Consider the following 27799-nt stretch of genomic DNA (forward strand, 5'->3'; position numbering starts at 1 on the left):
ACATACAATGTTGAATGAAGTATCTACAGTGCTGAGATGAACAGAAGTGTCTGCAAAAATGGATGCCATGTAAAAACGTAGTCATCCTGGTGATTCATTGAGAACAAGGTTACAATGACTAGGGGGAATAAAGAGCTGTAGTACTTCCGTGACATCTGCTTTTGCAATCTGTCATACACGAGAGTCACGTGCAGAGAACCTCAAATGTAATTGCTTACAAGTGGAACAGAAAAATGCTGGCCCACAAATGGGGAAGATCACCTAAGCATTACAGTATATTCATTTAATCACTGTGTATACGTTATGCACACTTCACTTAGTATCGACCCGTAACTGCTTTGTTACTCGGTATTTTACATTTTAAATACTATCACTCTGACTCGCAAAGAGGGCTCGATACCCACTAGACGGCATAACAACTCAATTAAAGCGAGGCCGCCTCACTGCAAACCTGCCATAGAAAACAAGCTGCAGACACAGCCGGAAAAGAAAAGAAGGAAACAAACAAGCACACAACAAAAAAAACCTCACACTCAAACACTGCTAACATTGAGCATTTCTGCAAGCCTCTGTCCCCTACCACTTTCGAACACATTTTCACATAAACAACATTTAAAACCATTACCTGAAAACATCATATATTCTCAAGTATTTTAAAATGTACCCTGTGTGGCCTAGTACCAGTACATACTGTAATAAAAATGTGGTTTGGAAACATTAAAGTAAAGGACCTAGCTCATCATCTACACTACCCTGGAAGTCAGTGACTGATTCACTACAGTGCTTAAGTCTCCTCATGACAAACACTCGACTGACAGGTAGAATTCAGTAACGATGCCAATTAAACCAAGAGCCTTTACAAAATATTACAAGCACAGTAATCCAAAGATCTGTTTCTAGAGTAGACAGGAAATATGAATACCTGTGTATAGACAAACACATATAAAAACATACATGCCAAGACTGGAGTGTGACAGGCCACCTGCTGAGCAAACTCTAGCTAAAATCAGCTTTCTTTTTGTCAACAAGTACTTTCATCACTACAAGACGAGGAGACAATCTTTAGAGGACTACACAGACTAAGCTCAGATAACACTATCATTAAGAACCAATATGTCTCCAAGACAAAGACAAAGCACAGATACCACAGGGGTTACTTTGTTTTCACCATCTCTAGCAGTCAGTAAACATGCTCCTCATTAACTACAGGGATTTCTAGAAGTTTTGGGTACACTAGCTCGTTCTCCCTGAAATATCAGCATCTATTGCCTTCTTTCAGTTTCTGTTTCTTTTCTCATAAAAATTACACAATCGCAATGTGGGTAGAAAAATGTATCTGTAACAAATGACGAGATTTTTTTTTATCTTTAGTGCTAGCATATTAAACAACAGTTCCCTGTATTAAATGTTAATTACGGTCATAACTTTTTGCATAGAAGAGGCTGGGTAGTGAAAATAAAGGGGGTGGCAGCCGGGGGCAGAGAATCAGCTGGTCCCTCAGACGCCGCAGGAGCCGAGGGGTGGAAGGGCCAGCATCTCTTACCCACTTATCCAGAGGGACCTGCGTCAAGGAGCCGGTGCCCTGGTAGAGATCCAGGCTGAGCTGTTCCAGGCTGAGCTTCTCCTGCAAGAAATGGCCCAGGTACCTCTGCAGCAGGTACCTGCAGGCTCTCTTCTTGATGGACTCTGAGAAAGGCCACGGCATGGCGGCTGCACGCCGGGGGCCGCGAGGCCGGGCGGCGGGACGGGGCCGGGCGGCGAGCGGAGAGCGGAGGCGCGAAGGAGCTGAGTGGGGGCCGCCAGGCCAAGCCTCGCCCCTCGGCGCGGGCTACGGCAGGGGCTCCCCGCTGCCGGGCGGCACCGCCGCCGCCCCTCACGCCCCGGCGGGGCGGCACTGCCCGCCCTAGGGCGAAGAGGCGCTGACAGGCAGCTCCATCCTCACTCGGACACCGCCGCCATCTTCTCGGGCGCGGAGGGGCCGCCGCAGCCGCGCTGCGCGGGGCAGAGGCTGGGGTCCGGCGGGAGGGCAGCCCCTCCCCGTCAGCTCTGCGCCGCCGGTGAGGGAGGCCAGGCCGATCGCGGCTGTTCGTCCCCTTCCTCCCGGCGCCCCCCCGCCGACCACCGGCACTGTGACGTGCGGGAAGTGGCGTCGCGGCGCGGAGGAGGCGGGGGCGGAAGCGGCCGCGGGAGGGGGCGGTGCGGCGCGGCCGGAAGGCGTCGTGCAGCCGGTGGCGCTGGGGCCGCCTCTCCGGGGAGCGGCCCGGGAAGCAGCGGGGCGGGCGCTGTCCGCCGAGCGGGGCGGCGCGGCGCGGCGGGCGCGTCCGGAGCCGTACGGGGTCGGGCGGCGGGGCCTCGGCCTCCCGCCGGCGCTGGTGGGTGCGCTCCGGGGCGCGGCGGGGTGCGGTCCGTGGGAACGGGAGGCTGCGCGGCTCGGTATCCAACTCCCCTGTTGCCTTCAGCGTCTTTTGAATTTGTATGTCGACGGTGGGATTGGGCAGGAAGCGGCGGATCCCGTGGAGTGCATGTCCCGCATGTTGCGGATCGGTGATTGGCAGCGCCCGTTTCCTCCCGGCAGCAGCGCTCAGCTCCCGGAGCTCTCGGGGCAGTCCCGAGCGAGGGGCTTTCCCTGCTGCCTCAGGCAGGTTCCACAGGTGTCAGCTGAGGCCTCCTGGCCACACTGGTACCCGCGGGGCCACTGCCGGAGCCGCGGTGGTAACCCCGCTGGGGCTGTCCCTTTTGGTACCAGGTGCTCGCAAAGACTGTGTCTCAATGTATCGGCAGTTGTGCCTAAAGATGAACAGGAGCTTTATTCTTTAGTGACTGTAACAAACAGCTGCCTTTAATTCATAAGGCCTCTGATAAGCCATTGAGTTCACAGACTTTTCTAAGTCTTCCTTAAATGCACCAACAGTAGGTTTTTGTTTTCTGCAGCTACTGATTTCACTTTTTGCGGGCATGACTTGTCTTCCTCCTACATTCTGCACTAGCAAAGGGCAGAGTTAATCACTGCTGAATCTCAACAGAGTCCTGTACCACAGAATGCAAGTTAACTTGCCTGAGATAAACTAGCCTCAGTGACACTGATACCACTTCTAAATGTTCATGTAATCTTTTTCAGCACTTGTTCTGAATATCTTGTGTTTGAGTTCTCTAGACTGTCATTTCATGAGTTACGGAAGTCACTGGGTCTCATAGTTTCCTTTTTTTTGGACAATGTTAAATATGTCTGTTTAAAATATAGCTCCTGTTTTATAGTGTTGTTGTCTATTGAGTGCAGTGGTACAATAAGTCTAAAATAAATGTTTTTATATGCAGGATGGAGACTGATTGCAATCCTATGGAGTTGCCCAATAATACAGGGTTTGAAGAGGATTCTGATTATAGAGACTTCGAAGGAACAGATGTGAAAGATATGAGACTAGAAGCTGAAGCTGTTGTAAATGATGTTTTGTTTGCTGTCAGCAACATGTTTGTGTCAAAAACCCTTCCCTGTGCAGAGGATGTAGCATATATCAATGTGGAAACCAGGGAAAGGAACAGATACTGTCTGGAGCTCACTGAAGCAGGACTCAGGGTAAACTATTTCATTTACAATTTCTTAAACTTCTTTGTTTTGAACAATGAGCATATTCAAAAGGTGTCTAGAAAAATACTTCACTGACAATGACACTTGTACTTTTTATAAAAGCTTGATCTACATGTTTTCTTCCAGAAGAGGGAACTTTAGCTAGTGCCTTCCAACACAGCAAGAAGGGAAGTTAATAGAAAAACAGGAATTTATTTAAGACACAAAATGGTGAAGTTAGAATCAGTAATTTATTACAGGTATGTCAATCTTTGGGTTTCTCAGGTACCCAAAGAAGTCAGTAATACATCTGTACAATTTTTTTTTGCACCATTTGTAATTTCTGTACAAACATGTAGATGTGAAACTTCTTTTCAAAGGATGTATTTTACTAACATTCTGAGTTTTGGACAAAAGTTATTTGAAATTGTCTTAAATACTGTATAACCAGTAAGCTCCATAGTAGAAAGCAGAGACTGTGATTTAAATTCAGTTTTTTTAGTTCTTACAAAACATTGTTCTGTACTACCCTGGCAAAATTCAATGTTGTGCTACATGTACCAAGGTGATCATCACCACAGAAATTTAACCACCCAATTCTTTGTTGCAGGTAGTAGCTTATGATTTTGATCAGACTGATGATAGACTGCAAACTCCGTATCATGAAACTGTCTACTCCTTGTTGGACTCTCTCAGCCCTGCATATCGAGAGGTGTTTGGAAATGCATTACTACAAAGACTAGAAGCTTTAAAGAAAGAAAGTCAGTCATGATTTACCCAGCTATGAGGAAAATTTAGTGCCAGAAGGAATTCTTAGTATGAAGCACTGGGATCTTCCTTACAAACATCTTAAGCTTCATTTCTTGGATTAAAGTCTACTTCGTGCTACTATGTTATTATATAACATTTATATGTTATAACAAGTATATTATATAACATTTTGCTACCATGGTTTTGCATATATCAAATGTTATTAAAAGCCACTTTGATAAGTAGCAGAAAAAATTCTTAATTTTACTTTCTGTTGTAAATGAGCATGTAAGTTGCTCCATACAATGTTCAAAAACCTTGGTCTCTTTTCCAAATCTTAGTATTCAAAACTAAAAAAAATAGAGACTGAATGTTATAGATATAAGTAGTAATTCTTTGTGTGTGTGCTTACTGATAATTTTTATGCCTTCTTTTTAAAATAGAAGGTAACTACTTGCTCTACCCAGTTAATGAAAAAATTACTGGAAAACTTCTGCAAAGAATTCCTGCTTGTTTGCTGTACAAAAAATCTGAAAGTTGTCAGCTTTGTAGCTAGAAAGATAGTTCTTCAACAGTTGAGCATTGCTTATATAGTGGCAGTATCTGAGTTAAAAGCAAGGCTCAGCATTAATTGATCTGTCTTTGTCTATGGCAACCAGCAAGCTACAAATAATACACGAGATGAACTGCTTATATATGAATGTATTGTCTGAAACACAAATGATTAAGCACAGAAATAATGGGCTACACATTTCCTAAAAATGTTGTTATCTATGCTATAAATATTTACGCTGTACTGCAACTGTTTGAGAGGCTTGGAAAGCCTGTTTACTATTTTGAATGTGTATTTACATGATGTACAGGATATACTCAAGAGTATTTTTGCTTCAGCCTTTACTTTCTATAATACAGTACTTTGGTACTCCCAGTTTTCACTTTTTTTCCCTCAATTGTACAGTGTCCTCTCCTAATGAATACTAAAGTAAGCACTGTAATATTAGTTGCATTGTATTGGTTTGAAACCAAAGGCTGTATGAAATTTGCTAAGACTAATACAAGCTGGAAGATATAACTTGTATTTTCTACTTAAAAACTGGTACAACTCTCTTTATAAATCTCTTGTTCTGCTATAACTTTTCAAGTATGTACTGAATGGTAGACTTTTTAAAAATTAGAGTTGGGTGGAAATGCTTGTACAGTTGAACTGATGTTCTGTGACATTCACACTTTTTGTATTCTTCTATTATTCCTGTATTTGTGTGTCTTTATTTAAACAATCCTGCCATTATTCTTCTATGCTTTTGTGACAAGTACATGCAGTAGCTTTTTTGGAGCCACATTTAGGGATTTATTGGTTCTCAAAGATTCCAGTAACATCAGTAGAGCTATGTTTGCTTCTACCTGCTATGGTTAATCATATGGATCAGACAAGCCTAGTAGACCTTTTGTAATGGTTTTGAGTTAGCAATGTGCAACTATGACAGGACAAATGTAATTAGTGCTTCTGTTTTCGAGAGCTTAATTTCATGGTTATTATCTTTTTGGGTTGAAATTTCTGAAACTAGTCCACTGCCCTAGGGTATGTTTCCATGCTCCAAAAATTGTTCATAGGCTCTCTTTTGCACACAAGTCTGTGGCACGTGGTTAGTCCTCTGTGAGGAGAATGTACTTCAGCAAATTTATATTTGAATATTTTTCCTTGCAACTGATTTACTTGTTCAATTTCAATGACTAAAGAATTAAATAAATGGACCGGTGCATTGAAGTTTTCTTGGGGGGGGGTGGAGCTATTGTAAAGTTGGAAGTGAACAACTGAAATCATCATGCCCTTAGATGGGGTAGGTAGCTGTGGACTATTTGGAAAACTGGTTGCAAACTTCTATTAGCTGAAACTTTGTCATGAAACAGCAAGGTAAGGTATGGTATGTGATTGTAAAGGACTTGGAGTGTTAGAAATCCAAGTGGAAAAATGCCAAAGTAATGTTTCATTACTACATTTTGGGGTTGGTTTGTTTGTTTGGGTTTTTTCTTAGAGGTCTTTAAACCATCAGTTTGTGTGCTTATTATAAGCATACTTTCAGAACAGGTATTTTGTAGGTGTTAACAGAAGAAACTTGTGCTGTTTCCTAAACTGTATTGCAGTGTTAACCCAAAAGTGGGACAGCAATGTCATTCCACCACTTCTGGGTTACTGAGAATGAGCAAAATGCTCTCCCGTGCCTATCCTGGGGTATTGCTGCCCCTGTGGAGGGAACGTCTGCAGCAGTGAGGGAGAATTTCAGATCTCCTTCGGCTGCCAGTTGTTTCCATTGTCCGGAGCTCTGAGTAAGTGCTGCTAATGTAGCTGTTAGTCTGTGAATCGCCTCAGCAGCCCCACAGCCTGCCTGGTGTGGGAAAGGACGGCGGATAACCTAATTGCCATCTATTTTTGTCTCGGCGGTGCCACACATGCGTTGCGCCGTTCGGGGCACAGTCCCACGCTGAGGGGCCGCGGCCGTCCCGGGCCGGGCCGGGTGCCCACGGCGGCTGCGCGCAGCGCGCGACCGCCCGTGCCGGGGCGGCGCTGCGGACGGCGCGCCCCCAGCGGCGGCCGGGGGAGGTGCGCCCACCGGCGGTCGCGCGGCAACGGGCCGCGTCCCGAGCCGCGGCCATGGAGGAGGCGCCGCAGGGCCGCCGCGTCTTCCTCAACCACCTGGACTCCTACTGCGGCCGCAGCATCGGCGAGGTGACCGCGGGGCGGCTCCCGGCCTGCTCCCGGCCGCGGCTGCGTTCTGCCGCAGGCACCTGCGCCCGCTGGGGAGCCGCGGCTGGTCCCCGGGGAGCTCGGCCGGGCGGACAGGAGGGTCTGCTGAGATAACTGCTGAGGAGGGGCACCGGAGCAATTCAGGGGATAAGATGGAGTAAAAAGGAGGAGTAAAAATAAAGGGTTAGGAGCAGGAACGGGGGATAAAGGCGGCCGGGAGAGTTCAGGCAGCAGCTGATGGCTGTGGAGGGCGATAACCAAGTTCCCTGTGAGGAACCGAGAGGAGCCAAGTGCGGGGCGGAGGCGTCCAGGGACTCGCCGGCACCTTCGGCTTTGAGGCGTGGGACACACGTCGAGCCAAAACATTGCAGCTGAGGCTGAGCAGTCCCCAAGGTGTTCCCTTCAATGGGAAGCTGTTTCTGAAGAGCATTACCAACAACAGGAGCAGGGCTGGTCACACGGTGCTGGTGCCTTGTGGAGATTACAACAAACTGTGTAGGGCTCGATAGGTATTTGTATAGAAATTATGTCTTGTATATTGCAGTATTTATCCACCTGTGTTGTTGGGGCGACGCTTGAAAGCCCAGAAGAAGAAGAGGAGGGAGATGAAAATTATTCAGTTGTTCCCACGACCACAGGGGAAATCTACGAAATAGTGGGTACTCTTTCTAAACCAGAGAGTGCTAATCCAGCTTTTGCAAAGGAAACGTATGCAGTAAGTATGAGTCTGATTTTAGATTGCCTTTAGACAACATTAGAAATATCGCAGGTCATGTAAAATGACCTGCACTAATGAAATTTTGTTCCTGCTGGAAGCTGTATATATCTGTTTTACTCCTTCTGCTTCCTGCATGCGCTCTGGCTTCCTCTCTTCTAGGTCTGACACAGCAAATAGTAAAAGGAAGGAACTCAGACAGAAAATAGGTGATGTCCTCTTCATGACTTTTTTTTTTAAAAATCTATCTTGATGATCCACAGCTCTGCTTTTTTTTTTCTCTCAAAGCTTACACTTCAAGCGTCTCTCATCTTCATTTTGTCTTTTATCACCATTTTGAAGGTAGTGATGCTGGACTCAAAGTTAGTCCAGTTAGTCCCTCTGAACTGTTCACTGAAATCACAGCTTTCACTAGCAGCTAATTTTTCTGAATACCTCCATTTTTATATAAAGATGTGTATGTCCAGAGTTTAATTAGCTAAAGGAGACTTGCTCTTGTAAATCTGATTGCTTATTGCTTGATTTAGTTATCTGAAACTAGAAATTGCCTCTGTCTCAAACTGCTTATTATAAACTGGTTATTATTCTTCTTATTGAAGAATCTCTTCCAACACTTGAAAATTTTGGTTCAGATGTCTGTGCAGCTGAAAAGTTCAATCAGGAAATTATGGCTGGCAGTGTTTAGTTTTAACCCCTGCTTTTGCCCAAAGCGTTTGCTGGATTTGCTCAAGTAATACAGATAATCTGCACTTAATAAAAAATCACAGGATGCTATATTGCAAGGAAATTGACATTTTTTTATGTATTCTCCATTCTGCCAATGGATAGTTGTTTAAAATGCCTGGATAAGTAGTAGATATTTTTTATACTCACAAATGAACTAAAAACATGGATCCTAAAATACCATTAAAATTCTGTATTTTTGATCTATGTTAATATCTACTCTAAATTAGGAATTTCAGTATTTATTTTCCATTTTATCAGCTTTCTTGTATCTGACAGATAAAAGTTTGATAACTATCTTATGAATAATTCCAACATCCTAGTGTTAAGAAACCACATTCTCTCCAGAAATTGAACTAGAAGAGGATTTTTGTTTTCTCTAATGACAGAATCTAACTGTTTTTCTCTCAGGTCTCTTCTCGAGAAGCACTCTTAAGCCACTTGCTTGAGTGTGAAATTGTTTTATATAATATCACTGAGGATAGAAACCAAATTGAGGAAGCGACATGGGCTGTTTCTGGTTAGTACAGCTTTACCTGAACAGAAATTTGGTTTCTATGTAGCCATCAAAACTCGCCATAAATGTGTAATGAAATTATCATGGATTCACTTTAATATAAAATTGGGTTCCTTGATGGAGGAATGCTGCGCAAATTGTTTGGATAAATAGCAAAGTACCATGGAATGCACTGACACATTCAGAAGGGAGAGAAGGTTACATGGAATGGTCCAACTCTTTAAATGGCACATCTGTGTAGGCAGTAATTTCCCTAAATAACTGTCAACCATCATCTCATCTATTTGCTTCGGGGGGTGGGTAGAAAATTTGCTCCTGTGATATTCAAAGAACGTTTCAATATTTTATATAATTATTTTAAGTTTATTTTTCTTTAAAGTCCAATAAAAATATTGCTGACAGTCTTTTGAAAACTTTCTCCTTATTTTTACACCCACATTCCAATAGGCAGCTGGAATCCTTTCATGGTGAGAGTGCAATATGATTCTTTATATGACAGCTAAACTAAATTATGCTTTCCTCTTTATAGTATGAACACTCAGACAACAGAATAATATACATAACAAAAAATTGTTTAAAACAATTATCTTGTTTTATATTAAAATAAACTTTGTTTGCATTCAGTAGCTTTTCTTTTCCTGCCATGAAAACCCCCCACTATTTTATTTTCTTTCAGTATTTCAGTGATCAGTAAAGAAGAATAGTTTTCTAGTATAGAAAACTGTTTTGTTGGGGATTTTTTCCCCATAATATGTAGCTCTGTGGCAATTATGTCAATTCCCAATAATTTAATTCTTTATTACAATTATTTCTCTATTTGTTCTCTTTCCTGATTTTTTATCTTTATTTTATATTAACTCAAAGAGCATTTGCTTAAAAAGACATCATATAGAACATTGGTATGAGTGCCTATACAGGACCTTTATATAAAAGCAAAAATACAGTTTAAAATAAAATTCTTGCTTTCATTTAACAGCCTTACATAAGGAAATAGAGAATTTTACGAAACAAAAGTTATTCATCCTCATTTCAACAATAATGACCTGGGCAAATACCAAACCCATTGACCCTGTAAGTAATATCAAAACATTATTTTTTTTAAACAGATGTTGCCATTTAATGGAAAACATTAATTACATTCAATTATACAATATATTTCAGGTGTGTACTTCAATGATGGCTGGTAAAGTGAGTGGGTTTTTAGGATTCTTTCACCCTTACCCACTACTTACTGCCAAAATTGCTGGATGAATTTCACTGACAGAAAACCTTAGGCATTGGGCTATAATGATACAGAAAGACATAAAGAGTTGCTTGGTCAAGAGGAGATAAATGCTAACCACAATATGCATTGTGTTTCAGTCATTAAAAAATGCCATGTTTACTGCATATTTAATGAAATACACAATTAAAATGGATGCATCTTTATATCAATATATGTAAAGTATTTTCAGGAGCCATGTTGGATGCTTTGTAGTATGCTATTGCAATTCTCAAATTCAGTATTACAGAAATAGAGTTTTTTCAACCTTGTGTAATGCTATATATAATAAAAACTAATGCTTTTTAAAATATAGAAAATAGTTAAAAACCTTTTACTGTGAAATTTGAAATTGAACTAATGACATTTTCAAAATGCTGAACCTCAAGCATCAAATCAGAACCTTGATGAATTTCAAATGAAGATAAAGTTAAAACAGATTTTAAAATACTTTTAAAGAAATTCCTTTGACTATCTAGACCTTTAAAAATTGTTCTGTTTTAGGAAATGTGTGTCAGTCACCTTTTTTGTCTTCATAGGAAAATCCTGAGGCTTCTTTTAATGAAGAAGATTTTCGCAAAAGAAGGTCTCATCCTGACTTTATGGATCACATAAATGCTGAAAAACACGTTGTAAAACTCGGGAAAACTGTATGTATAGAACTTTTTTTATAAAAATAAGCTGGTTTGTCTTCTTATTTAGAGCTTTATCATAGTAATGGAATGTATAAGCCATTTGAATAGGTTTTAAGAATATAATATTGTCCTTATAGATATGGATGATACAAATTATTAATAAAATATAGTAGCATGGAGAATACCATAATGTCCTTTGAAACCCAAGTGTATGTAATAGCATAAATCCCAATTTATTTTATTTTTTTCTTAGGTAGGGAGTGGAGTCCCATGCTCGTCTTAAATGTTTCTTTGGTTGTACCAGAGACAATCAAAGTTGGGGTCAGTGTGGAAAGATTTGAGGAAGAAAGATTGTAGAGGAATGAGATATTAGTACAGCTCTAAAGAAAAGCAGCATGTTTAAATATCAGCAAGCTATGTTAGTATTACGACTCATTTAAATACTTAGATGTTCTTGCCACACCTAGCATGTCCCTGGATGGTTTGTGCTCTCGGAGCAGAGGCCTTGTTGACTTTTGTTCCACCCTATAATTTACTTTAAAATCACGGTCATAGAGCTGACACAGAATAGTGAAAATATGTTATCACTTTACATGTTTTTAAATCCCCTCCTTCATCTTTGCTTGCTTTGGTCTGATTAGACCATTAATCTTACTAGAGAACAGACTATACCTCTATTTGTATTTAAAACTATTATTAAATAAATACCAAGAGTGGCTCAGCTTACGATTCAGGAAAATGGAAGCTGTTGTCATTAGTAGTGGAATAGTGAGGAGGTTCAAAGACAACAAAATACACTGGACGATGAAGGTGCCATTTGGTCATTCTTTTTCTGTGTTAGGAGTCTGCCATAATCAATATAATTCAATGTCCATTTCAGAAATTTATCCAGCTAATAACAGTTTATTGTGAAAAAACCTTTTCTCTGGTTTGAGCATATATTCACTGTCTTATGTCCTGCTGAGAAAATAGCACTAGAAATTACATTCTGTTCTACTGTGGATCTACTAGTACAGAATACAAGTAAAAATCTGGTTTACAGCTTGAAAAAGCAGTGGTAAATTGGTTTTTCTTTTACTGGGCTAACATGGATTTGTAAGACCATGGGATGAGTTTCACACCTTCAGTGTTAAAAACATGAAAATTTTAAACAGCATCCATCAAACCTTGTGTTAACTTCTGCCACCACTTAATACCCAGGTGAATTATTGACAATTTTTCTGACTAGTCCAAAGCACTGAGTCACTGCATACCAAAAGTATTTATATAATTAGCTTCTAAGTGTTTGCCAGGCTGAACATCTGTTGAGAAGACAGATATGTAGCAGTACATGATAAAGCAGCTTGAATATTTTCAATACCTACCTTCTGTAACCCTTTCAAAAGGAGCCCCTTTCCTCTGGAACTCCAGTGTCAGCACCAATGGGTATCACTGCCACTGGATGGTTTCTGTCAGCTCTTTGAAACAGGATGGCTTCAAAGCATCTGCTCTTCCCATGAAATCAGCTTTGGCTTCCTGTGATGGCTGGGGACTTCTGGATTAGAGTCTTTACTCATTCCTAAATTCAGTGTTATCTAGGGAATATGCCATCAGTGAAAGAAATTACAGTGTTATGCTTCCCCACAAAGACCTCGGACTCTAGGATTCATCAGCCAGCCAGGTAAAAAAGCTCTTGCACCCAGAACAGAAGGTTTTCTAAGCCTTATAGCCTGTTCAGGATGCAATTTAATGGAAGTTATTCTTAAGCAAGATTTCACATCTCTGCATTAGTGTACCTCTCACCTATTTTTTGATTAAAATTCAGTAACAGTCTGAGAGTTTAAGAGTCTTTGTTTTTTACCACTAGCAATTTTTTTACCTTTACCTTTATGGCATTCAGGGAGTTCAGGCTGCAACTTTTCATAGAAGTTGCAATCTCTGGGGTCCTGCCAAATTCAGAATCCTTGGAGAAATATCTGCCTGCCAAAGGAAAAAAAGCTCTTCATCCCCCATCTGTTCTCAGTGACATCACAGTTCCCGAATCCATTTAGACCTGTTTCTCACTTGAAGCAATTTTTAAGAAGCAAGCAAACAAGCGTAAAACAACCACAGCCTGGAAGTGAGCATCCCAGCTAGAAAGTGACACCTAGTGGCTTTAATGAACAGCACATGGGAACGTGACATTCCTTACTCGAGTCTAAACATGCCGCGAGGAACAGCAACGTGCTTAATTAAGCATTGCCCTATTTTTAAAATTACCTATAGCCAAGTAACATCAAGTAGTACCTTCTCAATGTGTAGCTTGTGACAGTAAGTAACTATTGTTAGAGGAGTTCAGCCTGTTTTAGAGGTATACATTTCAGTGAAATACTCAGTGCAAAACTGGTTTGTCTTCACACAAGGCAGGAGTTAGCACAAGGTACATGGAAGAAAATCCTGTGTTACATTCTTTTTAAGGGAAAGGAGAAATAGCACCTCTTGTGCATTCAGAAGAGGCAGGTTTTTCCTGCTAGGAGACAGAAATTACTACGTGTCTTCCGGGACATGTCTGCAGTCTGTCCCAAGCAGCCCTGGGAGCTGCTGCTCTTCGGTGCAAACACTGTTTGTCATGCAATTACCCAAGCAAATTCAGTGTGTGTTAAGATCCGAGTAGTAAGAGATGCCTCTATCCAAATTAAGATGCAAATGAGACCACAAACTGAAGTCAATTATACAGATTTTATTTAACAATGAATATGAGGTAGAGAGATAGAAAACAGAGGAGAGAGATCAAGCAGAAGATAGTCACTACCCAAAGATCCAGTGGCATCATATTGGTCCTTCTTCATACTGAGCTTCTGAGTGATGGAGGTCCCAAGATAGTTCAAAACTTTTCATATTCATTCATTTTAGCAAACAAAGGAATTAACGTTTGTTTGCTACAGAGTTCTCTTAATCTATTGGTTAAATTATTCCCTCACTTCTAATGCTAATTAGTCACACACTCAGTCTTTCTCTTCTTTTGAGTCGATGGGTTTCTTGGGTTGGAAGGCCATGAGTTGGTGGTCATGACCTCTCCCTGACAGAATTCCTGTTTCACCCAATTGGGGCTGATTTCAGCATACTTGCTGAGCTGGCTTTCCTTATGGCCAGTAAATTCTACATTTTGTGATCATTATCAGCAAAATGTTCTTCTCACCGAGCTTTGTAAATGTAAGCTTTATAATGTTTTGTAATGCAATGTTTTATGACATTACACAATAATGATCAGCCAAAAATATGTGGGTTAATCATGATGTGTGGTTAGCAATCCATTTAAATAGCTCAAAGATTTTTTTTTTGTAATAGTGCATGAAAATGAAAGTAAAGAAATTGCAAAATCATTAATCCAGCATTTTCTGCTCCTTTAGACAGCCAAATGCAAATAGAATGCATTGGAAAAATAGCTTCAATGAATTTCAGAGTTTTTTTCCTTGAAAATAGGAAGTAGAAGCATGAGTTTTCCTGTTCACTTAATGGATTTACATAACTTCCAAATTTCACCTCTTAATTTTAATTTAATATTATAATTTTTGTTCAAATGTAGACAGACTTTTTTTTTTGAAGACAGCTGTAGAGAGTTTTTTTGAAGGAAGTAATAATAATATGACTCAGGAAGCTACAGGATATGCAACAATTGATCTAGTTACAACTTGGAAGTGATACAGTTTGCACACTTTGTGTATTTAGTGTACATGTATTCAAGAGTCAGTTTAAACCTGTATCCCAATTGCAGTACCAGATTTTAATAAAAACTTTCTTGCTGATTTCACTTTACAGAACAAAAAAAAACTTTCTACTTACGTTGTTGCATCAGGTCATCAATACGGAGCTGAGGAAGGACTCTTTCACTACTTTTTTAAGGTAGACATCCAACTACATTTGAAGGATCATTTAATTTCTAGGGGCAAACTGCACTGGAATTGGATCCATTTTTAGCAGCCTTAGCATCATAAGCTCACTGCTTTCATGAGCAGAACTGTTTATTTGATCCTTTTGAAATATTTTAGCTACAGCAGAAGTGTTTTTCTCTTTTTTGGCTCTATTTTTTTTTTTTTTTATATTTCTCTAGTTTTTTTGAACAGTATCTCCATATGTACTTTCCAGTGAGAACATGTCTGTCATGTAAATGGAATCCAGGGAAATGTCTTTCTTTCCAACATTTCAACAGTCTCTTTTTTTCCCTTAGGGTGATAAAGAGTAATACTTGCCAAGATTAAAGAATAGTCTTAAAAAAACCCATCTTGCTTTTAGTAGTCTGGCAATCAGTACTTCTCAAGAATGGTCTCCTTTACTGCAGATCTATTAATTATTCAATAAACTGAGCTTTAAATCTTGAATTTGCCTAGTAATCAAATGTTCCTTTTTTAGCTCTAGTTAAAAGTAACCTTTTTTCCTCACTTTATTCTCTGTATTTTCAGATGTGTTGGTTTGGTGAGACTCCTGCAATACCTGTTTTTGGAGATGGCAAGAATATTATTCCAACCATTCATATTCGTGATTTAGCAATGTAGGCAGAAAAAAAAATTCTCTGAGCAATAATTGATACCTAGCTAGATAACAAATGCCCTAGAGAGTACTGAGGCTTTTAAATTGGGTGGGTTGGTTTAAGGTCACTTTTGGGCCCTTTTAACTGAGTCAAACAGAGCCTTCAGTTTCTTTAGAAGTAGATGTGCTTTCTGGAATCCTTATCTGACTGCTGCACTAGTGCTTTGCTTTTAACAAATGATGAGTCATGCTCAGTCTAGAGTGTGATACCAGTTAACTGGCACAGAACTGGAAATGGATTGTGGACTCTACAGCAGAATAAGACAATATCTTTCACAAATATAGCTTTTTATTCTTTTAACTTCCTTCCAAATAAAATGTGTAACTGTGCTTCTTTATTAAGTGAAATGTGTATGAAACTGTCATGGTCTGAAATGTTCTGCAAGAATTTGCAGACTCTTGGTACTGTTTCATGAACTGCATTTAACAAGGAAAACCCTGGATGCTTCTCCAAGTGCCAGCCCGGGTTGTACTTGCTATGTTTCAGAGTGTTGCAAAATGTAGCAGAACACAGGCCAGACTTTCAGTATGTACTTGCAGTAGATGCATCGATGCACACGCTTCGAGAATTAATAAAGGTAAGAGAGTTGATAAAACCATGATATTTGAATTTCTTTTTTTGTTTTTTTAGTATATCTGTATGTAAGGTTGTAAAACTATGCATTTTACCAAAGTACACGTTCCTAGGTCTTCCTGAATTATCTTGAGTAGTAAATTACATGGAAGATTACTTTGAAATCCTCTAAGACTTCTGTCCTTTAAACAAAGTAGTTTACTTGATCTTGCAGAACTAATTTTTGCAGTATTATCGTTAAATTAAATAAAAAATTTTACCTAAGAAAGTTACAGAGAATTGTTATGGGATTCACAGAACTGTGATTAGATACTGAGTCTTTGCCATGTGTTTCCCTTCATGTTGTAGAAGATATCTTGTTTTTCCAAGAGTTTTGAAATTAAGTCTGGAAGTAGTCTGAATGACGCTGGTAAACTATACACTGTGATAGTGAGAGTCAACTCATAGGACTTGCTCATGTAGATTGAGCAAATGTTACATAAGGCCCGTTTTTTTGGGTTTTTGTTTTTGGTTCTGGTTTGTTTTGGGTTTTTTTTTTTTTTTTTTGGTTGTATCAAAGAGAGTTTAATGAAACAGGGAGCTCACTAGAAGATGAAACCTGTGTTTTGGTTCAGGTAGAAGGAGAGTGGTTGGTGTCTTTTGATAGGTATGAGGTTGTTTAGAAATGCGAAATGGAGGACAGGAGTAAGTGGACAGTTCTTGGGGACAGGAAGTTGCCAGTGGAGAAGGTGCTACAGAGACTTACCTTGGCAGGGAGCTGTACCACCACAGGGGAAGACTGGAAAGGTGCACGGGAAAGAAACACCCTGAGAGTTCTAGTTGAAAATAGCTGAAGATTAGAAGAGAGTTTGGAATGAGTATCACACATGCCTTTTCCATGCTTACCTTCAACTGGCTGTCCACTAAGTGACATCCTTGAAGCCGGAATGCTGGATTATTTGATCTAATGTTGTTAAGATCCAGTTTAAACCCAGAAGAGCAAAGAAAACTAAGTCTCTGTGTATAAAATGGAAAGAACGTCGAAGGTTCAAGAAAAGCAAATGAGGTTAGATGTTGGTGCCAAAAATTTGATATATTTTATTTAATAGTAAAAAAGGTAAAGAGAGAGAGGAAGGGAGGAAGGAGGGGGTGACAGAGAGAGAATGACAAGGGTTAGGTGGAAGCATATCACCCATCCATGGGTCCCAACGACATCTCGTTGCTCCCCTCTATCTGGACTCCTGGTGGTGAGGGCCACCCCGAGGAAGAGCACAGAATCCAGCGGGTTAATGCACGCTTTGGGCAGGTGGGAATGCCTGCGTGTCCCCCTTGCAGGGGCCAGTTTGACGCTGTCCCTTGCAACACTGTGGATCTGTTGCACCATGCTGCAGTGCTCTGGTGCGGGGTCTGCGACCCCTTTGGGGGGGCCTTTGAGGGGCCATGACGCCCCTTCTGCTGTGGATAAGCTTTTCTCCGGGTGAAAGGCCCCTCAGCTGAGCGCTGCACAGCGGAGGATGGGCGGTCACTGCCTCTCACCAGAGGCTTTTTCGTTACACATCCAAAAAGTTCCTCCCCCCCTCACCCCACCTTTAGGTGGAGGGTCTGTGAGCAGCCTGGCAGCTGATAGCCCTGGGGCTGGGTCACCGCTCAGAAGGTGTTGGGCTTGTGCTCTGTGAATGCATCCTTTTCCCCCAGCCTTAAATTGTTATTTTATCTTATTTTCATCAGCGAGCAGTCCGGGGCCTCAGCCGGAGCCCCATTCAGGGTGTGGAGGTCTTCTCCGCAGCCTTTGTAATACAGTTTTCGCTATAATAGGCAAAAGTCCATCATTAAAATGTTTAAGTCATAAACTATAGCATTTCAGTCTCCGACAATGGTCTATATAAATGCTCATGATTTTATGGAATGTAGTGGGATTTAAATCTATTCTAAAGGGCTGTAGGAGTAACTAACAATTTCTGTCTAATGATGAAATGCAAATGATATGTGGAGAGTTATCAGTGGCATTGATCTGAAAACCCTTCCCAATTGTTAATGAAATTAAATACCTTAGGAACCTGAAGAGAAAGTGCTGGGAAAATAAATATCTCCAAATAGATCTAAAGTACTAGGAATTTACTCATATATTTAAGAGCTTTATAAAATTTTCTGTGGTTTTGGATTTTTTTTTTTTTATTGCAGGTACTGAGGAAGAAGTGTTACTTAGCAATCAAAAGCAATTCAATACTAACATTAAAGTTAATATATTGTTCTTAGATCTATTTCAAATCAGTATCCTGATTTTCCAGGCACAGTACAACATAAAATTTAAAGCACATATTTTATCCACAGAAATCCTGTTCAGTTTTTTTCCTAAGAATCTGATTTTTAAAGTGTTTTTGGTGTGGCTTTTTGTTTATTTGTTTGTTTGTTTGTTTTTCTGATAGTGTATCAGTAAAAATATTGGACCAGGAAAAATTGAGAAGGTTCCTATAGAAAATGCATTCCTGAGCAAAGAGCTAACAGTCAGTACTTTTCTTTCTTTTATTTCTTCAAGAAAGTATTTAAACTTAAAAGTATAACATAATGAAATATATAATTTATTTTTTCCTTATTTCACCAGAAAAAAATAGCTCCAAAATATGCCTAAAATATTTAAAATTAGTTTAAATTTGGAAAATAAATAAAGTAAAATCTAGCCATCATAAAACACAGAATTTTGAAGACTTACAGCCTTATTTAAAAGAATAAAATGCTGAAGCTCTAATGTCACTCTTCCCCTTAGCATATGGGAGTACTCTAACAAAACTCTAACAAAATTATAAAAATTAAAAAAAAAGTTAATAATGAAGTGCTGCTAAAGGTGATGAACACAGAATACATAAATTACGTTGTATTTGTCTATTTATCTGGAATAAATTGTTCATAGGAGAAACAAACAAAATACAACCCAGATAATTTTAATATGGTACTTGATAAATTTATAAAAGAGGGGATTCCTTGCAATTACCTGAAAACTTTTCATTGTACAGAATAATTGTTTAGTGTTGCATGTTCTAATAGATCATGAGAACACTCAAATACAAATGTACATTGAAAATTAATATTTTTTAAAAGCTTAAAATATCTGCTTTGTTTTGTATGCAAACCTTCTTTCCCAATGCTTTAATTCTTTCTATTCTCCCCATCCATTCTAGTCTCTTGCTCCAGCTGTTCTTTTAATATGCATAGCTTAAGTTTGTAAATAAATGTAGCTTTGTTCCCTCAGCAAACGCAATTGGATATGTTGTTTGTGAACCTGCGAATGGAATCTCTTTATCTGAAAGAGAATTTCAACATTAACTGGGTTGCTGAGACAGGCCTGATAGAGAACATTGCTCAAGTCATCCTGGAATACAAGCAAGCTCGAGGATTACTGGTAATGCTTTGGTATAGTATTTTAAACTGCTCTTCTCTCTTTATCCCCAATAGAAATGGTTTTATAAACACAAGTCTTAAAATAATTAAGTAAAAATACATAGAAGATGGATATAGATGCAAAATAAGTGAACATAAAAACTTAAAATTAAATTGAAGATGTTAAATAAACGGGGAAAAAAAGAAGACTGAGTTTTATTTCCTTTATGACTAAAACTGAAATTCTGTAAATGAAAATTAGCTTAATGATGGAAAGCTGCTATTCTGAAGCTAGTTTCTTTATGCAGTATGTGGCACTCTTGGTATATTTTGCCTCAGGAATACAATAAGTATATCTTTTATTTAAACTTTTTTAATACTAGTCAATTGTTAGGTGAATATTTTGTGCCCTTTATATATTCAGTGAGTGTGGATATTCCAATACAATATAGCCTTCCTTTTACTCTGCTCTGTAGTGTAATTTACTGGGCAACTTCACTATTTCCTATGTTAGCTTGACATTTAGAACTTCTGTATTCAGATTTATCGGTTACTGAAAGGTGCAGAAAAATGCCTGTTTACATCCAAGTATCAATACAGCTGTTTAGCATGTCTATCTGGTTCAAACTTTGAATAAGAGTTCAGGGCATGTAAAAAAAGGTGAAGATACTATTGTTAAAACTTATTTATTGAAAGTCCCTTCATAGCTCTGAAAGAATCGTCAGATCTGTGTTTGGGTTAAACTATTGCATCGAAGAACAAATACATCTAACTAAAAAACAGTACATACCAGGTAGCAAGGAGAAGGAAGGCTAGCTAGACTGTCTCTGTCACTATTCTATTGCAGAGTTTGTACTGTCAGATTTACTAAATTAAGATAGGCACTTAATTATGTATGATTTTGAGTTTATTGCATAACATACTTAATAAGTGTACACTGGGATCCTAATTGCACTTACTCATCCTCAGGCTAGGTAGGCTGAATTGAGACATCACCTAAGATTGTGATGAAATTTTTGAGGTCAAAATAATAATTTTAATGACAGCAACTCTATCTCAATTGGAAAGTAGAACTGTTGCATGCTTATAGTAGAATATCTGCTACCACATTCCAAAATTCACTGCATCCTAGCTGCAGAATTGTATTTCATCTCTTTGGATTATTCAAACATTAACTAGCCACAACAAATTGCTCTGTAAGTCTACTAAATAGAAGCATTCTTTTTCTCCAACAGTCAATTTCATCATTTAAGTAACTATGTTACTTGAGACCTGTGGGTGATAGAGAAGATATTCAATAATAAATAAATAAATAAATAAATATTTTTAGTTTTAAGTACAATTCCTATTTCCTATTAGTCATATTAAAAATATTATTACTTTTACATAAAAGCATCTGTGGTGTTTGAATAATGTCATATCTTTATCCTTTTTTCCAGCCTCTCAAAGTTTGCATTCATGGTCCTCCCGGGTCTGGCAAATCTACCATTGCTAAGGAGCTCTGCAAACACTACAAGCTACATTATGTTAGGACAAATGATGTGATTTCTGAAAAAATTGCAGATCTGGTGTGTTGCTGTTTTCTAATATTCCTGGTGTTTTAATTTCTCAGATTTTAAGATGTGTGGCAGCATTTTAAAATTACTTGTAATCCCATTATTTGAGAATGGATATATCTTTCAACATACTGATCATCTCTGGTGGTTGCACTGAAATCTTTTCAGAGACTGGAAGTTGCTCCGTATCTCACTGTTCATGAGCACACATGAAAGGAATTTTTAATTTTTTTCTGTTATTACATCTGTGTATAAAGTAGATTTAGTTATGGAATTTCTGAGCCAACTCATATTTCTGTTCTTGTCATCAGGAGCAAATTGTGGCTAAAGAACCTAAAAGGGTGGAAAGACAACTAGAAGGAGAAGGAGAAGATCTTGTAGAGGAGGAGGAGGAGGAGGAGGGTGAAAATGTAGAAGCAGCAAAGGAATTATTAGATGCAATAAAAGAAAACATGCAGCAGAATAAAGGTAGGAAATACAAAGTATGATGATGGGATTCAGGTAGCTAGTGCAACCCTATGCAAATGGAAATCAGGAAATAAATTTGTGTTCTAGACTTTTAGTTCCTATTAAAATCAAGAATCAACTGGACAAGGGAGAGGAAATACAATAAAGGGTTTATGAGTTGAGATAAAGACAGGGAGAGATCATGGAGTACTGTCATGGGCAAAACACACCTGACTTGGGGAAATTACTTAAATGTAATTGCCAATCAAAATCAGAGGACCCACCCCTCCCTTCTCTCCTGCATTTAACTTTATTCTTGATTCTCTGCTTCCTCCCACCAGCAGCACAGGGAGACGGAGAATAGGGGTTATGGCCAGTTCATCACATGTTGTTTCTGCTGATGCTCCCTCCTCAGGGAGAGGAGTCTTCCCCCTGCTCCTGTGTGGGGTCCCTCACAAACTTCTCCAGCATGAGTCCTTCCCATCAACTACAGCTTTTTATGAACTGCTTCATTGTGGGTCCCTTCCACAGGATGCAGTCCTTCAGGCCCCGGCTGCTCCATCGTGGGTCCCTTCCACAGGATGCAGTCCTTCAGGCACAGGCTGCTCCATTGTGGGTCCCTTCCACAGGATGCAGTCCTTCAGGCACAGGCTGCTCCATTGTGGGTCCCTTCCACAGGATGCAGTCCTTCAGGCCCCGGCTGCTCCATCGTGGGTCCCTTCCACAGGATGCAGTCCTTCAGGCACAGGCTGCTCCATTGTGGGTCCCTTCCACAGGATGCAGTCCTTCAGGCACAGGCTGCTCCAGCACGGGTCCCCCACGTGGTCACAAGTCCAGGCAGCAAACCTGCTCTAGAGTGGGCTCCTCTCTCCGTGGGTCTACAGGTCCTGCCAGGAGCCTGCTCCTGGGTGGGCTTCCCATGGGGTCACAGCTTTCTTTTGGACATCTACCTACTCCTGAGTGGGCCTCCTCCATGGGCTGTAGGTGGATCTTAGCTCCCCCCTGGATCTCCATGGGCTGCATGGTGACAGCTGCTCACCATGGGCTGCACCACAGCCTGCAGGTGGATCTTGCTTTGGCACCTGAAGCACCTCCTTCCCTGCTTCTTTGCTGACCTGGGTGTCTGCAGAGATGTTTCTCTCACAGATTCTCACTTCTGTCTTCCCTGGCCACATTTTATTTCTGCACAATTACTTTTTCCCTACATAGATATTTTGTCACAGAGGCATTACTGCCATCCCTGATTGGCTTAAATTTGGTCAGCAGCAAATCCATCTTGGAGCCATCTGGCATTGGCTCTGTTGGACGTGGGGGAAGCTTCTACCAGCTCAGAGAAGCCACTTCTCTAAGTCCCCTGGCTAACAAAACCTGTCCACACAAACCCAATGCAATGATACACTTTGTATATTAAAAGTGACATTATTTTAAAAATATTTTGGTGCCTCTTTAATCATAGCACTTTCATCTTTCTACTTCAGAATTTTTTAATGTCGTGCTCTCTGCTCTGAGAAGAAAACATAAGTGTCTATGACATAAAGTAAAACGCTGGTGAAATATACCTTTGTCAAACTTGCAAAAATGAAAGTATTTTAGTAAGAACAAGTGCATGCTAATAGGAAATTGTGGGGGTTATTAAGAACCTCATACATCATTAGAAAGTAAATACTGCTTACAGAAGCCTGGAAAGAATTTGTAAAAGATTGAAAAAAGGTTCCTTGCTGAAAAGTATTAGTTACCACCAGCTGTATATTAATAATGCCATGTAGTTTTGGTCTTAGTGTTTAACATTTTCCATGTGGTATGAAGTGATCCCCCTTAAAAATGTGATCTGTTGCTAAGGGTTTACCTGATTTAGATCTTGTGTATCTGCAAAGAAATGAACTTCTTACACACCTGGAAACTTCAGTAATGAGATCTATGGCAGCATCACTTCTGCATGCTTTGATGTGTTGTTTAAAATAACAATGTCTTTTAAAATAGTTACATACTTTTATGATTAGAATGGTTTATAAATATCTATGATTTTTAATAACCAAAGCAAAATGAAGTAGGAAACTAGAGTTACTGTTTGCAAAAGGACAAAATATCAGGTCAAACCTGACTTTTTCCTCCTACATATTTTCTCAACAATGTAGGGACAGGTAAATAAACTAATTCATATCACAACCTGTTTGAAAATGAAATTTGCAGAACCTACCTCATGTCTTTTTTGGAAGACTATCTTTAAGTCTTACTGTAAAATGAAAATAGAAAATTAGTGCTTTCTTGTGACTTTTTTCTTGAAGTATTTCTTTACTGCTTCTATTAAAATCTGATTGTAGCATTCAAAATAAAACTAACTTCATGTTTAAACCATTAAAGTACTAATGTTTATATCCTTGTAAACACAAAGGTAATTTTATTTTATATCTACACCTTAATATTCCATGGATTGCTGACAATGCATAATATACAAATAGTAACTCAAAATATTTAACTTTTTAGAGTCTAAGTAGAAGAAAAATGTATTAAAATGTATTAAATGTTAGTAAAATAATTTCAGATCTCTTGTTTCTATGAACTAGGCACCTATTAACCTTCTTTGTCTTAGGCTGTCTAGGTGATGAGTATCTCATTAAAATTATGAAGGACAAGCTCATGTCCATGCCTTGTAGGAATCAGGGATATGTTTTAGATGGGTTCCCAGAGACCTATGAACAGGCAATGGATCTTTTTAAAGGTGTGTACTGCTTGGTTTGGCTTTGTTGCTGCTTTTCTTTTTATTGCTGCTGATGTTGTCATTATCATTATTGTTCTCAGAGCCATACTACTTGAGTGCATTTGTAATGACTGCAGTGCAAGATACAAAACCAAGTTTTGTGATGTGTGATTATTAGAATGTAAGAAGGACTGTAATGCACCTTATTTAATTTATGCACAAGATAATTTTTAGACTATCTTTCTTGGTAATGTAAAAAGTAAGTGCATAAACATGGAGGATGCTTTCTTGTCCAGTGTTGGTCTACTCCACTTAAGCAAGCTCTGTAGCAGAATTTCTTCATATGAATTTCTTCATATTCTTCATATAATGTTTAAAGGCTACTGAATGAGGGGATCCAGCCAGTGCACCAGTACATATTTTGTGAGCCAAATTAAGAGTGTATTTATTAGGTAAGCTACTGTAGATATGACTTTAGAGAAGCTCTGCAACACACATTTCAAATTGTGAGCAAGCAATGTCCATACAAAAATCATCTTAATGTTTAAATTACAACTGAGGTTTGAAGGTACAGAAAAAACAGTCTTGTTCAGCTTAGTATGCTGTTCTGCAAATGGTCATGCTCATACAGGTACTCTACAGGCAGTTTTACTGACTACTCCTAACAGCAGACCCTTAGTGGCAAAAATCATTTTAACCATAGAATTGTAATATATTTCTACTCACTGTTCTGAGCCTTGTCTCTATTTTTTTGCAGAATAATTTATTGGGTGGGAGGAGAGGTGAAAGATAAGACAGCAGTTTTAAAATTGGACATATTTAAAAATTGTGTGTTCATGTAGATACATCTGTGGTATAGGCAAACAACTACTAGTTTCCCAAGGTACAATTCTGTGGTGCCTGGCAACATGAATTACTTACAGAATTCTCTAAACTGGTGTCAAGGCTAGATTAATTTCCAGTTATTAGTATAATTTGGATATTGGCAAACCTGTGTTTTACTTGGCACATTTTTAGAAATAAAGTGATTTGTTGCTTCAAATGAAAATGTCAATAATTTCTTACTTTTGTTTTAGTAGAAGATGATGAAGCAGAAGAAGGGGACGAAGAACCAGTAGGCAAAATGCCTAAATTTAATCAAATAATCATACCTGGTAAGTTTGATAGATTTCTTTTTAAATAAACTGAGGAGTTTTATTTTCTAATTAAATAAACTGATGAAAAATTGCTGCCACCAACAAGAAGTCTAAAATATTACTCCATCTGTCCCTATTTAATTTCACTTAAAAAAATCTATTTCATGTAATGCTGCTGCCTTCATATTTAAAAGTGAACAATTAACCATAGAATCATTTAGGTTGGAAAAGACCACTAAGAGCATCAAGTCAAACCCTTAACCCAGCACTTCCGAGTCCACCACTAAACCATGTCCTTAAGTGCCATGTCTCTTTATCTCTCAAATACCTCTAGGGATGGTGACTCAATCACTTCTCCAGACAGCTTGTTCCAATGCTTGGCCACCTTTTTGTTGAAGAAGTTTTTCTTAATTAAAAGGGAGGGTTTGGTTCAGTTTCTGGGTTGCTTCTTTGTTTGTGGTTTTTTGTGAAAATGCCATCAACTGTTGGCTGATAACAACAGTAGTGGCTGTCTTGTTGCGATTACAGCAGCTTAATGGAATAAAAATGTAAGGCACTGGTTATGCTGAGAGTTAAAATAGAGTGGATTTCATCTATGTAGAAATTGCTTTATCCTGCTGTTTTTGTTTGATTCCTTTGAAAATTTTGTATATATTCAAACAATATGTTCTTCTTCACAGAATTTATTTTTTCTTTGATTGCATCTGATGAATTCCTTATAAACAGAATAATAAAACTGCCAGAGAGTGAAGTTGCTGGAACTCATTATACTGAGGATGAGTTCCTGCAAATTCTGAAACGCTTCCGCAAGATAAATACCGATGATGTGACGGTTCTCAACTATTTTGATGAACTTGAAATACATCCTCAGTTTATTGGTAAGGAATAATAAAATTAGTAGATACAACATGAATAATAAATTTTTGTTCTTACAAATTTAACACTTGCAAAAATCAAATAGTAAGTATCCATATATAAATAATATTATTATTAACATTGCAGAATACGTAGACAACAAGCATTTAATTATATATCTGCAAAAATGTTCTTTTACTGTTAACCTGTTTGTAATATTTGGGGTGTTAGTTGCTCATTTTTGTAATCTTAATTATTAAAATAATTTTGTGACTTAGGTTACAGATCTCTGTACTAGCATCCTTTCAGATAGGTGTAAGAGTACATTTTCATGGACATAAACATTACGGCTCCTTTTATTTTTTTCTTTAGATTTATCCTCTAATGCTATTGTTGTCCTCAAAAATTAGATTTGTTGCCTAGTGGGCAACAAGCTAATAATTACACCCTGAAGAAAGGCATTGATTGTTTATTTCAGAGTTGTGCTAATCTCTGTGCTTGGTGCTACTCCACAAATCAAATACCCCTACTATCAAAACTTTTCACTATTTATACATTTTACCAAACAAAGGGATTAGTGTTTATTGGCTAAATATTACATAGTTCTCTGTTTAATTAGTATTCAATCTTCTACTGGATAATTATTCTCTTGCTTCCCATGCTCAGTGTTACTGGTCTTTTGGGTCTGTGGGTTTTTTGTGTTGGTGGTCCTTGAATATGTGGTTGGGATTTCCTCACTGCTGGCATTTACTTTTACCCAGCTGGAGCTGATTTCAGCACAACTTCTGAGTTGGCTTTGTTAGTTTCTTCCTTGGGCATCTGCCAGATATCCTTATGGCCTGTAAATGTTGAACTCTTTGTATCCACTATCAGTGGTACAGCCTTCTTCCTGAGCTTTGTTAATGGCCCATTGGTCTGAGATCATTGAGACTTGTTCAGGCCTACACCTTAACAAGGTAATTCGATCAAGTAATTTGTTTTTGTAACACCTGGACATCATTTAGAGCTTGCTGTCTGTTTCATGGGTTAAATCTGCCTTCTTGTTGATCAAGCTTGAAAGTATGCAAAGATGAAACATCAAAGTACATAATTTCTTTAAAAAATTTTTACATTTTCCACATTTTGCAACACCATGATAATATGTGGGTAATCTGTAAATTAAGAAGCATTTAAGAAAATTACTAGAAATCAAAAGTGGAAGGGTGAGACTGAATCTGTTTGCACTATACCTGTATGTGAGAAAATTTGTCTTCCCTACATTCTATCTAGAAAATTGTCATCACTGGGAAATCTTGAGAAGATAACTATAATCTGATTATTCATGCCAGTGAGATCAGTGTAACAGTAGTCTAAAGAAAAGGTGGGTTTTAGTGGGGAGAGGAGAGGAAACAAAGAAGGGTGAGACCTCTGCAGCTAAAATCAAACCACTGTTATTTGGAATGTCTATTTGAGTAGAATTATGAAAAGTTAATTGTTCAACTCCCTTAGCCACAACTGATTTTCCAAGATTTTTATTTATTGTCAGTCATAGAGATTATTTTGAAAATAATAATATATAAGTGTTGTTAGGAAGTGTAGTAGTGGGAAAAAATAGTGAGTTAGTGGACTTATTTTAGAATTGAGGACATTCTACTGTGAAAAGTAAATGTATGAATGGTAAATATTAAGGTCTGGTGTCCCCAGTTGGTCATATTCTTAGCTTATACACTTCTAGATATGCAAGTA

At 38.8% G+C, this 27799-nt stretch overlaps 3 protein-coding genes across 10 annotated transcripts in view; 2 read left to right on the forward strand and 1 right to left on the reverse strand.

Moving 5' to 3' along the window:
• The window catches only part of ATG2B (autophagy related 2B), a 45418-nt gene extending 43476 nt beyond the window's left edge, over positions 1-1942 (reverse strand). For all 3 annotated transcript variants that reach the window (XM_038137725.1, XM_038137726.1, XM_038137724.1), the window contains exon 1: positions 1544-1942. In XM_038137725.1, the coding sequence (XP_037993653.1) occupies positions 1544-1705 (162 nt within the window). In that variant the 5' untranslated portion in view covers positions 1706-1942. The remainder of the gene's footprint in view (positions 1-1543) is intronic.
• Positions 1790-6080, forward strand: LOC119701272 (GSK3B interacting protein). Of its 4 annotated transcripts, none has more exons than XM_038137728.1 (3): positions 1790-2433; positions 3316-3574; positions 4176-6080. In XM_038137728.1, exons 2-3 carry the CDS (start codon positions 3317-3319, stop codon positions 4335-4337), a joined length of 420 nt encoding a protein of 139 aa, XP_037993656.1. In that variant the 5' UTR covers positions 1790-2433; position 3316; the 3' UTR covers positions 4338-6080. The 4 variants fall into 4 exon arrangements, with proteins under 4 accessions (XP_037993656.1, XP_037993657.1, XP_037993658.1 ...); XM_038137729.1 differs by having other exon boundaries at positions 2216-2372; XM_038137730.1 differs by having other exon boundaries at positions 2317-2376.
• An 831-nt stretch (positions 6081-6911) lies between these two features.
• AK7 (adenylate kinase 7) overlaps positions 6912-27799 on the forward strand; it is a 28703-nt gene continuing 7815 nt past the window's right edge. Inside the window, exons 1-15 of one of the 3 annotated variants that reach the window (XM_038139411.1) lie at positions 6912-7040; positions 7603-7773; positions 8908-9016; positions 9990-10084; positions 10814-10924; positions 14687-14770; positions 15328-15416; positions 15942-16032; positions 18434-18511; positions 19255-19404; positions 20822-20950; positions 21250-21406; positions 23976-24104; positions 25160-25237; positions 25900-26097. In XM_038139411.1, the coding sequence (XP_037995339.1) occupies positions 6966-7040; positions 7603-7773; positions 8908-9016; positions 9990-10084; positions 10814-10924; positions 14687-14770; positions 15328-15416; positions 15942-16032; positions 18434-18511; positions 19255-19404; positions 20822-20950; positions 21250-21406; positions 23976-24104; positions 25160-25237; positions 25900-26097 (1744 nt within the window). In that variant the 5' untranslated portion in view covers positions 6912-6965. The remainder of the gene's footprint in view (positions 7041-7602; positions 7774-8907; positions 9017-9989; positions 10085-10813; positions 10925-14686; positions 14771-15327; positions 15417-15941; positions 16033-18433; positions 18512-19254; positions 19405-20821; positions 20951-21249; positions 21407-23975; positions 24105-25159; positions 25238-25899; positions 26098-27799) is intronic. The other 2 variants (XM_038139412.1, XM_038139413.1) reach the window with 2 other exon arrangements.

The sequence above is a fragment of the Motacilla alba genome, chromosome 5, assembly GCF_015832195.1.
Source record: "Motacilla alba alba isolate MOTALB_02 chromosome 5, Motacilla_alba_V1.0_pri, whole genome shotgun sequence".
Classification (NCBI taxonomy): Eukaryota; Metazoa; Chordata; class Aves; order Passeriformes; family Motacillidae; genus Motacilla; species Motacilla alba.